We start from the raw sequence: 13,271 nt of genomic DNA, 5'->3' as shown, positions 1-13,271 counted from the left end.
CTGTCATGGCAGCTGAATGTCCTACCTGGAAGGTCACAGCCCAGTATCTCCACTCTCATCCCAATCCCTGCTGGAGACCACCGCTCAGGGTACAGTCTAATGTACTGAGCCACCGTCTCCTCAAAATGACGCAGCTCTGGAGTGTCATAGTGTGTGTTACCCTCAAAAATCTGTAAGAAATAAACACACAAAGAAAACAAATCTACAAAGTGGAACCACCAACAAACACACAACATCCATCCTGCTCTCAATACCCACCTTGGACTGGCTGGTCTTTCTGTCCATGACGAAATTCCATTCTTTTCCATTGAGGCTATAAGCAACTTTGTATTTCCGGACAAAAGCCCGATTCTCTGTGGTTCCTCCACTTGCTGCATCTCCCCCCCTTGCCCCCTGGGTGATGACTCCACGCACTGTTTTGGGCACACCCAGGTCCACCTGGAAGCAACCAACGATGAAAGAGAAAAAAAAAATGCTTTCATGGTTCTCCAGCAACTTGTATAATTATCCCTACCAAGAAGATTATTCTTTCATCGTCATGTGTTTGTTTGACAGTGAACAGCAAAAGCAAAGACCACTTAACTAATATCCATAAATATCCTTTTGGGAGAGATTTGGCATTGGCCAGTGAGGAACCCATTACATTTTTTGGAGTCAGATAAAAGTAGAATTTAGCATTTTATTTGTCACTTTTGTTGACATTACAAGTCCACTTTTTATAATTTCTCACTCATCAATGCATCAATATTAAGGATGAAACCCAGGCATTTGACGATTTGGCGCTATGTGTTGTACTGATTCCACTGTATTTGACGATGCACCCGAATAGGAAACAATTCGGGACACAGTTCAAATCTAATCGTACCTGAAGCCACTCTTCTCCAGCAAGGGGCTGTGAGGGTGCGGGGAACCAGCCAGAGCGACTGGCCACTAACCGGGCTGTGCTGGGGTTCCAGACCATGTCCCTGCTAGAGGAGGCCGAGATCTGGTTGTCGGGCAGCAGACCGGACAGCAGGCCCTGCAGGCTGGAACACGGAGCATCTGTAGCGATTGAGCAGAATGGGCCAATATTATCTTCACCTTCAGCACTGGAGGGTGGATGGACACGTCTGAGTCATTGACCCGACACGTACACTCGTGATGTTACGCATATTCCCACCTGGGAGCTGTTAAGCTCCACTGCACTACTGGCCACTAAGCTCTACGGAGTTGAGACTGGAGCAAAGGCTAAGAGAGCAAGAGAAGGAAAGCAATGTCTACATGTGTTTAAGATATAATTAGTGTATATTAGTGGGAGGAAAAGAAAGCACGTGTTTATTTTCTCAGCATTCATGCACACATCTTACTGCATTTGAAATCTTATTTAGGATCCCATCAATGATCTCCATTTCACAGACACAGACAAATAGACACACACACATTGAATAAAACACACCTGTGGGAATGAAACTCATTCAGATATTGGCAAGTGAGTGCCAGTGAAAGTTGCTGCATGCGAGGGAGAAATGAGAATGAAGGAGGACGGACGGAGATGACGTCTTGGGGATCCTGGGATCAGACTACGGCAGTCACAAGTGCCAGGAGAGGAAAGGCTAGCGCGAGGCGATCAACGAAGAGGGAGGAGCAAGAGGAGGAGATACAGGAAGCGAGAAAGGGCCGGAGGAAGGGAGATGTTAGCTGTGCTGACGGTTTAAGAGAGCACAGATCAAACTTTCATGCGTTATGTCACTGCAAAAAATGAATAAATCAATCATTGATTTAAGGCAAAGGAATTTGATATGCATTTCAAAGGGTGTGCCGCCACATTGACAAACTATCAGCGTGTGGATGTACCTGTGCTGTGACGCTAATAGTTACTCCAGTCACCGCGGTTAGCAGCTGGAGTGGATCACAGTGTGCCATGTACGGACATGGAGCCAGCCATGAAAGATTGATCGCTACTCATTACCCGATCGGGTAGCGCTCACGGAGCAAAGAGGACACATCAAAAAGAGTCTAAAACCATCAGAGGGAAGATGGGTGCCGTCTGGAGGGGGAGTGTGAGCTCACAGAGAATGTGGGAGAGCCAAATGACACAAATAAAGACTGGAAGGAAGAATAGAGTAACATTTTCCTTTCATTAGCCTGCGGCATACTGTGTTTAAAATATAGCAGGGGGAGTGAGTCAGCCTAAATGTGTGCAAGTCGTCCTGCATTTCATGGCTCAGGGAATTCTTTTCACTTGATGTTGAAATTGAGCTTATATTTAGTTACATTTTCTTTTCAAGGCAAGACAAAGTGAAACACATCATTTGGAGCACAACTTTCATACAATAATAAACTACATCATTCTCTTTTAGTGGACTTTTAGTGGATTCACGGCGGATAGGGATGGAGGCAGGCCATGATTTGCGAATTTCCGTGAATATGTGACGCCCCCTCAAAGGTGATATAATTTGTGTAATAAGGGATAAAGTTATAAATGCCTATATTAAAATAGCTATGGCTAATTGTCCATATTTCACTGTTTCACATACAAGTTGATTTGATGTCTTTTTTGCTCAAGAAAATGAAACTGGCCATCATTTCAAATAATAGCAATACATTTTGACACATGGTAAAAAACTAATTGCTGTTGGAACACCCCCTTTTCATTGCCAAAATCGACACGCCCCCAATATCTTAGTGTGATGCCTGAGGCAGAAGTGGAGACCAAATTCACTGCATTACCTGTGCGGAAAAAGAAATGTACTATACTCTTAAGTGTCAGTAATTAGTCTTATTTTATATACACAGCGGGCGAGTGTCGCATCCCTGCAAGCCTCATGCATGAACCCAAGAAAACGACAATAGGTTAGGAATTGCTTTATCTGTTGTCACTGTTCTTCATGTGATTATCTTGTATTTATGGCCCAGAACTGTTTTTCATGCAAATATTTACAGTAATTATGACTTTACTACTGCATTAGGACAGGTTAGTGATAGAGACTACAGAATCTTTCAACTTATGTACAAGATCGGGTTACGTCGGTGTTGTAAGACCGGAACTAAACTGAGGCCGCCCTGTATAAATAGTAACTGACATAAAACGTCACTCGGTAAAGCTTTGCCAGGGTGAAAATCTTGACGAAGGTGAAAAATAATTAATGGAGTGTCATACTTGCGTTAAACAAAGCTAAATTATGTTATGCTGTGTCGTGTTATAACATGTTTTCCACCTTTTGACAAGAATAGAATCTTACGTTCTGTTCTACACACCTGTAATCTGGCATCCATAGAGCTCAAAGCGCAGAGCGATGCCGTTACGCCACGTCTGTGGTCGGATACGCACAAACCGCGCCAAAACTGGCTGTTGTACGCGGTTGAGCACCACCTCGGCTGGGTCTGTATTGGCGTGGAAAACCTGCGAAGAGAGGCAAAGACTATCATCACCAGGTTGCTTGCTGTTGAATGTGCTAAGCCCTTATGCGGGTTTGTCTTATCTGTCATTTCCTCACACTTCAGCACGCAATGAACGGCTTCGCTTGGCTGCACACACAAAACATACACACACACAGAGGCAGTCCGACACAGAAGAGACAACCCAAACATGGATCCGATGTCACCAGCCCAGCTGTCATTGTGTTTTGGGGTCGAACATTTGGCTCTAGGAGGCTGGGAAAGCGAGAGAATGGATGAGGTTTTATGCTCTCAAGGATTCACTCACTCACATACACACGCATGCACGCACGCACGCACGCACGCACACACAGAGCGCTCACGAGCTCCCACACACCTCTCTGTGGGGGCTGTGCGAGAGACATGACCTGACATGACCAAACATGATTGGCCATTAAGCACAGGAAGTGTGTCCAGGTGGGCAGGATGTGAGGATATGAGGTGTCCATCCCATCCCAAAGCATCAACATTCATCTCTCCTTGAGGAATATTCCCTCCCTCCCATTGGATCTGTCGTGGCAGTGTGGGCTTGCAGGGGTGAGAGGGCAAAAGTAACCCGGATGCTCGGGTTACTTCTTGTTTTGGGGTAAAAAGAGTCCTGGGATGCTGAAGTGGACATTTCATGGCGGGTTCATTGACTGACACAAATCTTCCTTTTAGAGGACCACTTCCTCTTTCCTATGGCACCTCCTCTTTCACTATCTGTGCATTTTCCATGACTAATTGAAACTACACACAAGGCAGATTAGCTGAAAGACAGTTAAGTGTCATTCACTCTTTCGTGTTTTGGCCAGGCATCACAATGGAGGAGGATGGAAAGATAATCTCGACTATCCAAAGACTAAATCCATCCCTTCAGATGGATTTTACCAAGTAAAAAGAGAAAAAGTACCTTATTATACTTCTCTGACATGTTGGTGGAAAGTGACCCATTTCCAATATTCCTTGTCTGCCATATGCCTCTCAAAGTGACAGGACAGGACTTCAAAATGTTACTCATGGGGTTTTATTTGATTTGTGGCATGGCCTGATTTAATCAAGTGGAGCTGTCAGTGGTTATACAATCCAGTCACTGTTTGAACAGAAAAAGGGACTATCTGTGCTGTGTCTGCTGCTGGATGGATGACCGGCAGCCGTCGTGTTTACCTTTGAGGCCAAGCAGTGGATGTGAGCTCTTATGGGGGTTACGCAAACACCCACACACGCTTACACAAAGGCAACGTCTTTGCCGCTCCCAGATATTTGGAATAAAGCTGTGGGCGGAAAGACAAGAAAAACTAAAAACCAATAGAGAATAATAATTGAAAGTAAGTGAAGAGAAAGGATCACACAAGAAGGCTGAATGGAGGCAATAACTCTTAAGGTGACGTCAAAATGATCAGATGTCACCAAAAGAGGGTGTGGAGTGTGCTGAGTGATTTTTAATCCCCAATCTGCTTGGGAAAACAGACAGGTCCACAATCGTAACATGTTGAATATTTACGATCACAAATGTCTGTAGTCAACACCGACTTCGGCCAAGCCACAGACTCCCTGATTGTGATGTAAGACAGAAAGATAGCCAGTTGACGCTGTCGCTGGATATGTTTGTAGTATAGTATATACAGATAAATGGAGTGTTGCATAACGTGTTTCACAAGTCATTCACCCTGTGTGTGTGGTGTGCTGTGTTGCTCATCTACACCACAGCTATAGTAATAAGCACACACATGCTGAGGCTTTCCTTGCTCACATTTTAAAGTCAATTAAGATGTTAAAAATTGGTATGTGTGTGTATGTGCTCGCTTATCTTGATGAGAAAAAAGAACAGGGGCATGGAGGAGGGTGAGGGTGAGTCAGAAGCAATGCACAATAAGCAACTTCATCACTAGGACAGGAAATAAACTACCAGAGAGTTAAATGGCAAATTAGTTGGAATTTCCATTCATATGGATCATGAGAAACATTTCATAATTCGGAAATGAAAGTGGAACAGCAGACACGAGAGCAGGTAGGGATCCAAAATGCCCACCATAATTAAATAACCATATCTGGGATTTTTTTCCCCTTCCTTATTGGGTCCGCAACAAAATATTTTCAAGGGCTATCTAAATGACCCAGTAAGCCGAATCGGCTCTCATGAGGTGAGAGCAGGGAAGACATCGGACAGGAAGCGGAGACAGAGGAGACACAAAGACAATGACAGGTCAGTTTCCTCCACTTCCTCGTATCTATTGTGGCAGCACCCGACCCCAGTACTTCAAGGGTTAAAGGCCATTGCCTCTGGGAAGCAGATGGTTGTTCACCGACTAACTTGTTGAGGGCGCTGCCACTTTTTACATGAGGCTGCTTCGGCGACGACAATTTTCTGTTTAAAACGTTTCACTCTAATCTGCCTGACGACTGGGGTGCGGTTCCAGCTTGTGTCACATGCAGGCTTGGTGAGTTGAATAATTAAAGCGGCCATGTTGCGTCTCCTGGCGTGGAGAGTCATGAAAATATAACGAAGCTCCGCTCGTTGTGGAATGCTCAGAATATACACACATATAAAGGCTGTATGAGACGGCCAGACTGGGTGTGGACAAGGCATCATGGGTATTTAACTATTGATGACCTTTGTGAAAAACAAGGTCACGGTTGGAAGGTGTGTGTATACAGTAATGCCTTGCTATAGCACAGTTTACTCATTGCAGATTCAGTGCATCGCAGGTTATTGTTTTTTATAGGTCTGTGTATTACAGTTACTCACCTGCACATCTCTGATATAGAGTTAGCTTTATTGGCTAGATGATTCTAATGTGGCAAATGACTCACGTAATGGTCTTTTTTTTTTACTGACTAGCCCACTGCCCCCACCTAGTCCCACCACAAGCGCCTACTTCATTTGTCTTGCTAAAATCTGTATCAAAATTGCAAATCAGACATTTATAGTATATGCTCTCACAGTGACAATGGCCCTCTAAGGGAAATCATAACTACAATGTGGCCCGCAACAAAAATGAGTTTGACATTGCTACTCTATAGAGTATCACGTATTGATATTGACTTGCATATATGAATACGTTTATGTAATAATACTGTATAATAAATTTCACAGAATGTTGTTAGTGCTCTGAAAATCACTGGTTTACGCACATCACCGCATAATGAATTTACCATTCCAACATTCCTCTCACAGTCCGTCTGGCCTGTGCAGCCTGAGCAGTGCTCTCCTCGGTGTTGACTACACCACAGGGAGACGGAGCGAGCTCTGCACATCACATTATCGGACTGACTTTTCAGTTATTTGTGTATTTCCCCCATCTTTCTCCGTAATACAGTCCCTCCCAGCTTTCTTCTGCCTCCAGTTGTTTCCTCTTTCTCAGCCTGTGCAGCCATGACCTCCGTTCCTCTCCCTTCCTCCGTCTTGCTATGAAGATGTTGACAGCAGGAACTGGTTCCAGCTGGCCTCTTGCTGCTACGGGCCCTGAGATGGACTGGGTGCATGTTGTGTGCATGCAAGTATGTGAACATATGCGCATGAGAGAGACCTATGCGTTGGCTAACATATCATCAAAGAACATGGGTGTGCATTGTGTGGTTTAAAAATACAGCCAATTGAACAATGTGTTGCATCAAAGACATAAAAACACGGGTTGATAGACACACACGGACACAAAGACACACAAACACACACACACACACACACGCACACATGCACGCACATGCACGCACACTCGCACGCACGTATAAGCATATGGAGTGAATGTGGCAGACTGCGCTACTGGACTGTGTCCTTCTCCAGTCAATGCTTTAAAAAAATAAGCCAAACATACACGTGTGCAAGCCTCCAAAGCCACAATATACTCTTGAGCACTGTGTTAAATGACAATTACAGAAGTAAAATCCTCGTCATTACAGGACGCCCTGACGGAAAAAAAGAGCTTCAACCACTTAAGGGCTCTTTGCGGAGCTTAGGATGGCTAACCGGGAGTTTGTACTGCATGGACGATGGATTAGCAGTCACAGTAGATTTCATTGTGGCCCAAGGGGGCCGCAGGAGGAACCTGGCTGGTGAGGGGAGTGAAACATGCTCCTTTAGGCAGATCAATGTTTGTTGCTATTTGCTTTGCATGAATTCATGTTGAAGTCAATTTTTCATTTGGAAAGTTACACTTACATAAAAATAATTAGGTCATCTTTGGAGGTTTGTAAAGGTGAGTATAGAATCAGATTACAACGAGACATATCTGTCTCCAGACGGGCAAAAAGTCAGAGGTTATTTAAAGGCGGTGTGCATTGAGGGGTTCTAACAAACTGCACAGATGTTGTTGCTTCTTTTTAAGTCAAATCCACTTTTCACTCAGTAATCTCTACATCAGATACCCCCCACCGGCCCCACCCAAACCAATCAGTGACTAGCGCAGAAGGGGTCTATGCTGTTAAATGTGTAAACGTGTGCGTGTCTGTGGATTAACCCTTCCACAGAGCCACCATCCCCCTCACCACTTTTCCCACTAAAAATCCATGGTGACCTCAACCCAGATATGAGGAATGGAGACCAATACGCCATGACAACATCCCGCACTGCACATTCATTTATACATACATTTGTGTATGTGTGGTTGTGGCAATGTGAGAAAGATTACAGATAACACACCCAGAAGAAGGGCACACAGAGGACTCCATTGTTGTTTGTCAGCTTCCCCACCTCTCACACTATCTCTTCCTCCCTCCCATCAACTATTTTTTGCCACATGACCAATGTCATGATCCGGGTATACAAGTTCTAGGAATGTAACACATGTTTGTGTTGCCCTTGAAGACAAGCTCTGTTTCCACCAAGCAGTACGGTTAAGTTTTGCACTGTAGGAAGCTGTTTTTCCTTTCAATTTGTTCAATTGTTTTTATTTGTACTATTACTACTGTTATACTGTGCTATTCTGTTGGGGTACCAACCACAGTGGTACGGGACGCATTGCAGACTTCTGATAGATCCAGCAGAGACTCATCACTCAAAAGTGCAGCTCAATAAATTAGAATAGCGTAAAAAAATTCAGTATTTTAGTATCATTTCAAAAAGTGAAACTCGTATGATATTTATTCTTTAAACACAGGTTTCTATTATTATTATTATTATTATTATTATTGTTATTATTTGATTTGATGATGAACTTTTTGAGATGGAAATTTGGGGTTTTTGTTGGCTGTATGCTATAACCATCAAAATGATAAAAAAAATGAAATCATGAAAAATGCTGCTCTGGGAATGGACAGAAGTGTATATGTTTAACTTGAACTGAACTACTGAAATAAATGAAGTCCCCCAATATTATAATTTATTGAGATGCACCAATGCATGCAACAAAGGTCATTCAGTGGTAAGAAAACCAACAAACAAAAAGTGAACGTTTCCCCCTAAAACAAAGGGGTTTGAAACAAATAACAAGGAAAAAGAACACACATGAACACTATATACAGGCTGCCATCTGTGTTTGTCCTTTAGTTACTGTGTCATGTTCCATTTCTTTGTTGAATTCATTGCCAGTTAGCAGTAAACTGTGTGTACATGTGTTGATATACCTTGTGGTTCTTGCCATGCCGATAGATCATCCAGTCCTCCCCGTTGGTGCTGACCTCCAGCTTGAAGGTGGTGACGTAGTAAGACTTTTGTGTCTCTTTGGAAACGGCCCCCTGGGTGGCAATGCCCGTCAACACCTTCAGGAAGTGGAGGTCAACCTTGAAGAAAGAGCCAAAGAGAACATTGAATATAAAATGTTTTCTTAATAGAGAAAGATAGATGTGAGAGAAGAAACCGCTCAGCGTCCGGTGGGGATTTATGACGCACAGGAGTGATGTAGATAACCAAGACCACCAGCCCCTGTTTCTATTTGTCACGCAGACAGCTGGGGATCGAGGGTGGAGAGGATACCGGGGTGGCGCCTGCATCTGGGCATTGTCATGTGTAAATGAAGAAGAACGCTTTGCGCTAAGATCCATGGCGTAATATTTCAATGTGATCCTCTGCAGCGCTTTCATCCATCACGGTGCTCTCGGTTGCACATATGCATGTATATAAATCTAAATATACTGTATACAGTACGAGTGCATGAGAGTCAGGAGCACTTCCTTATCATCAGTTTGCAGTTCCTTCAGTGCACATTTTTTCACCGTCACTGCTGTCTGGTGCATAGTTATCAATAAGACACACTTTATTTCTATACTGTGTGTGTGGTTGTCTTTTTTTTTTGAGGTGCTTGTGTTTTCATTGCCTTTGCTTCTTTCTGAGCAAGCAAGATTAAACAAAAACTAATATCCTTAAATTCTCAGTGAATAATGCATGAATCTTCAATACAAAATGATGACATCTGCAGGAGGTGAGTTTCTAAAAAGATGTACAATTTCGTACTGATTAAAATTGTTTGGCCTAGGGAAACTAGAAGTATACTGCGTGTAAAAACATAGTATTCTGGACAATAAAGTTGCATTGAAAAAAAATATGACAAATGGTGCAATGTCAGACCTGGATGTACTCTTTGTTGCTGTCCTCTGAGGGCGTCCAGGCGTTGTCGGGGTTGTTGAGGCGACCCTGGCGTGGCAACCAGCGGTTGTCGTAGAAGGTTGTGGAGGCGCTGATCTGCTCGTCACTGATCTTTCCCGACTCCATGCCGAGCGCCATGCTACAGTGAAATGCTGACAGAGGAAAAGAAATGGGAATTTAGTTGTCATGGAAGGTTGAATGGAATGGATGACAGTGGCAAAGGCGGAGCCGATTACAAAGCTGGAAAACAGGACTGTAAATCCACAGAAAGATTGGGCAAACAGAGTCAGAAGAAGTTAATTGAGGTGGAGTTAATTTAAATTCTAAGAAAAATAGAGTCGGTTGGCTTTTTAAAGGGGGTGAACTTCAGAATTGCGTTAAGTGGCAAAGCGGACAACACACAGAAGGTGAGGTGTCGAAAGAAAAATGAGTTTCAGAAGAAATACAGATTTAATAAGAGCAGGTAAACAAACCTGCCGAGCACAAACATACACGCACATATAGAAAGTCATCCGGCACTCACAGTCGCTGACTTCTTTGCGAGTCATGTTGTATCGAGCAGAGAAGCCATCTTTGGCCACCGCCATGTCCGTGTGGAAGGAAAGAGACAGCAGGCCAGATGACGACTGAATCTCTGGAGGGATCTTTGTACCGCAGTATCGTCCGATCAGCGGCGACACTGCAGATAAACAAATCAAGTCAGTCAGCAAGTTGGGACCATTCATTGATTTTCACAAAACCTTAAATTTTGTTGCAGATGCTTTTTGGTGCAAATGACTTGACACCATCTCCACACCCCCCAGCGCCATCTTTCTTCCTCCTGATTCCCCTCTCCATCCTCCCTCCATCTGTGTGTCTTAGCAGAACCCCAGCAGGGGGACTGGAATCCCCACCTTAATGCAAGCTGCTCTGGGATCATCCGCATGCGCGCGCACACCAAGCCAGTGAGGATTACAGTAGTCTCGAGATGTGCTCCCTCGCCAGACGCCAAATTCTTCACCCTTGCCCCTTGTCTGCCAAGACCCTTTCACGCCTGAGGACTAGCCTCATTCGAATTGGGCTACAGTTTTAATTTCCTCCTAATTCTCCTACTTTGAATGCCTGTGGCTACTGGAGCTCCCAAATTCGAGGCTGTACGTAAGTGAAAAACTAAATCCATATGGATCCCTTTTTAGAAACCAAAAATCGAATAATTAGAGCAAAGAAGTACTCTGCCTCATTTTTTTGTTTTTAAATAATGGGAAGAGAAGAGAAATGGAGAAGCGTGAGGTGCAAAAGCACCTTTTGGTCCCGCTAATGTGGTTTTCATCAGTGACACAACAGCAATTACTCTTTGGTGGTGACTATCAAAGCACTTCATAACCAGGGGTGCACAGAGCAATTATGGTCTAGTTCCGAAAGGACCACCAGAGGTTATTGCTATTTTTTTCCACAACCCATGGACCTCACTGGATGAACTTAAAGACGTACAGTATGAGACTGTGCGATCAGCTGATTTGGCCCAGTACACTATGTCAGTGGTCCACAATCTTTTTTGCACCACGGACCAGTTTCACATTAAGACAGAGATTTTGACGGACTGTCGTAGCTGCTCCGCACCCAGGCCGAGAGGCCTACGGAGCCCACTGCCTCAACAGCGGCCCTTTTGCACTCAGAAATTGTCACCACCCCACAAGTGGCGCCGTTTGCGGGGGAGTCTCTCATGTAGAACACGCTTGTGGCTAAGCTAAAGGATTGAATCACTTCCAGAGCTGATTCCATTCAGTAAGTCTACTCAAAAGTTTAAATGAGTCATTTGGGAACAAAACAACACTACTCTAGCCTCTTCTACTGCTGCGTTCTTCCAAAAACGAAAATACAAAATGCTTGGTATATAAATGCACAGTGACATACTTGAATCCGGTGCACTTTCATATTTTCAGTACTTATGTGCACGCCTGTTCATAACAAATGTTTTTGCTTTGCCACTTCCTGTTGGGCAGAAAGGTCACTTTTCTGACATTTGGCACCTCGCATTGGAGCCAAACAGGGTCTCATCACGGCACTCACTCTCGTCCGGAGTCGGAAGGAGTGAGCACATTGAGGAGAGGAAGGAGCTGATGAATGGTGTTATTATAGGGGTAAGAGGAGCAAGGGAAAGGGCTGCTCTTCTGTGGGTGTCGAAGCACTTTCGGAAGTCAGTGTGAAATAATGTTTCCTATATGTAACGCAAAGGAATGGAAGGCTAGATTGTGCACATCAAAGCGAGCGCTACCTGAAAGAATGGCCATGTGGTAATGTGGAAACTGCGTGAGTCTGCATGTGCTTGCAGCATGGAAATTATTATTTTGTGTCTCGTCCCCAATGTTCACTTTAACAGCATCTTTGCGTGCACTTACCTAGCGGCAAGCCGTCCCACACGTCCAACCAGTCGTATTTGCAGTCACCTTCTCCCACCAACAGGGGGTCGTTCTCCAGGTCAAATGTAAGGAACGTGAGGCTGATGTCCATGTGAGCTGGAGCAATGATCATGTATGAGCACTCGAGATTATGTGGGTATTTATCAGGGAAGCCCGGCGACTCGATCATCCCGGAGCTGCTGGTGAAATTGCGGAAGCAGAATTCTGACCCTGAGAGGAGACAAGGATGAGGAGAAGAAGCCATCTTGTCATAAGAGAACATAGAGATCAGACAAGAGCAACGGATCAAACAGAAGAAACATCTGACTTGCAGATGGAGTCCATCACTGACATCTTACAGTGTGTCCAATGTTACGTACGACATGAAGACAACCACCCGACGCCGAGCGGCGTCCAAACATGCCAATCATGAGCGTTTTGACACAGCACCATGCTGTTTTCAGCAACTGTTGTGTCCTAAAAAACAATTACATTGCTTCAAGATGTGAAGAAAGATCTGTTACTCATTTCAGGCCTTCAAAGCTTCCATGCAAAGTGGTTTGTACATGAGGTAATTTGACACGCATCAGGCTTTTGAGGACCTCAGTAGAACCTCTGACTTCTGAGCTTTGGCATCCATTCAAAAAAAAATGTTCGGAAATGCTCACTATTCTCTCTCGCTCTCTCTCTCTGAGGTTTTCCTTTTTCTCATGAAGTCAAACATACCATAGACCTTGTGTAATGGCTCTAAGTGAGCCCTTTGCGGCAGCTCCTAATTACCTATGCAGATTTATGCAGCCCGGGCTTCTCACCTTGAGCGGCTGCAGCTGCACCACTCCCATCATCTACCCATCGGCCCTTTGAGTGTTTGTAGAAGTACACCTATAACGTATTGATCCACAAGCCTCTGCTGTTTTCACCTTCACATTCATTTTTACCAACATAGATTATTTGGTTGCATTACATTTTCTATGTTT

General features: G+C 44.2%; 1 protein-coding gene across 5 annotated transcripts in view; it reads right to left on the bottom strand.

Moving 5' to 3' along the window:
• Positions 1-13,271, bottom strand: part of nrp2a (neuropilin 2a) — a 56,478-nt gene that overhangs the window by 17,107 nt on the left and 26,100 nt on the right. For all 5 annotated transcript variants that reach the window (XM_061798812.1, XM_061798814.1, XM_061798815.1 and 2 more), the window contains exons 4-11: positions 12,295-12,525; positions 10,440-10,595; positions 9,899-10,068; positions 8,959-9,114; positions 3,238-3,382; positions 866-1,041; positions 259-438; positions 26-170 (exon numbers count right to left, since the gene is read on the bottom strand). In XM_061798812.1, coding sequence (XP_061654796.1) covers positions 26-170; positions 259-438; positions 866-1,041; positions 3,238-3,382; positions 8,959-9,114; positions 9,899-10,068; positions 10,440-10,595; positions 12,295-12,525 — 1,359 coding nt within the window. The remainder of the gene's footprint in view (positions 1-25; positions 171-258; positions 439-865; positions 1,042-3,237; positions 3,383-8,958; positions 9,115-9,898; positions 10,069-10,439; positions 10,596-12,294; positions 12,526-13,271) is intronic.

The sequence above is a fragment of the Phyllopteryx taeniolatus genome, chromosome 1 (genome assembly GCF_024500385.1).
Source record: "Phyllopteryx taeniolatus isolate TA_2022b chromosome 1, UOR_Ptae_1.2, whole genome shotgun sequence".
NCBI classification, from domain to species: domain Eukaryota; kingdom Metazoa; phylum Chordata; class Actinopteri; order Syngnathiformes; family Syngnathidae; genus Phyllopteryx; species Phyllopteryx taeniolatus.
This window is presented reverse-complemented; position numbering and strand designations above follow the sequence as displayed.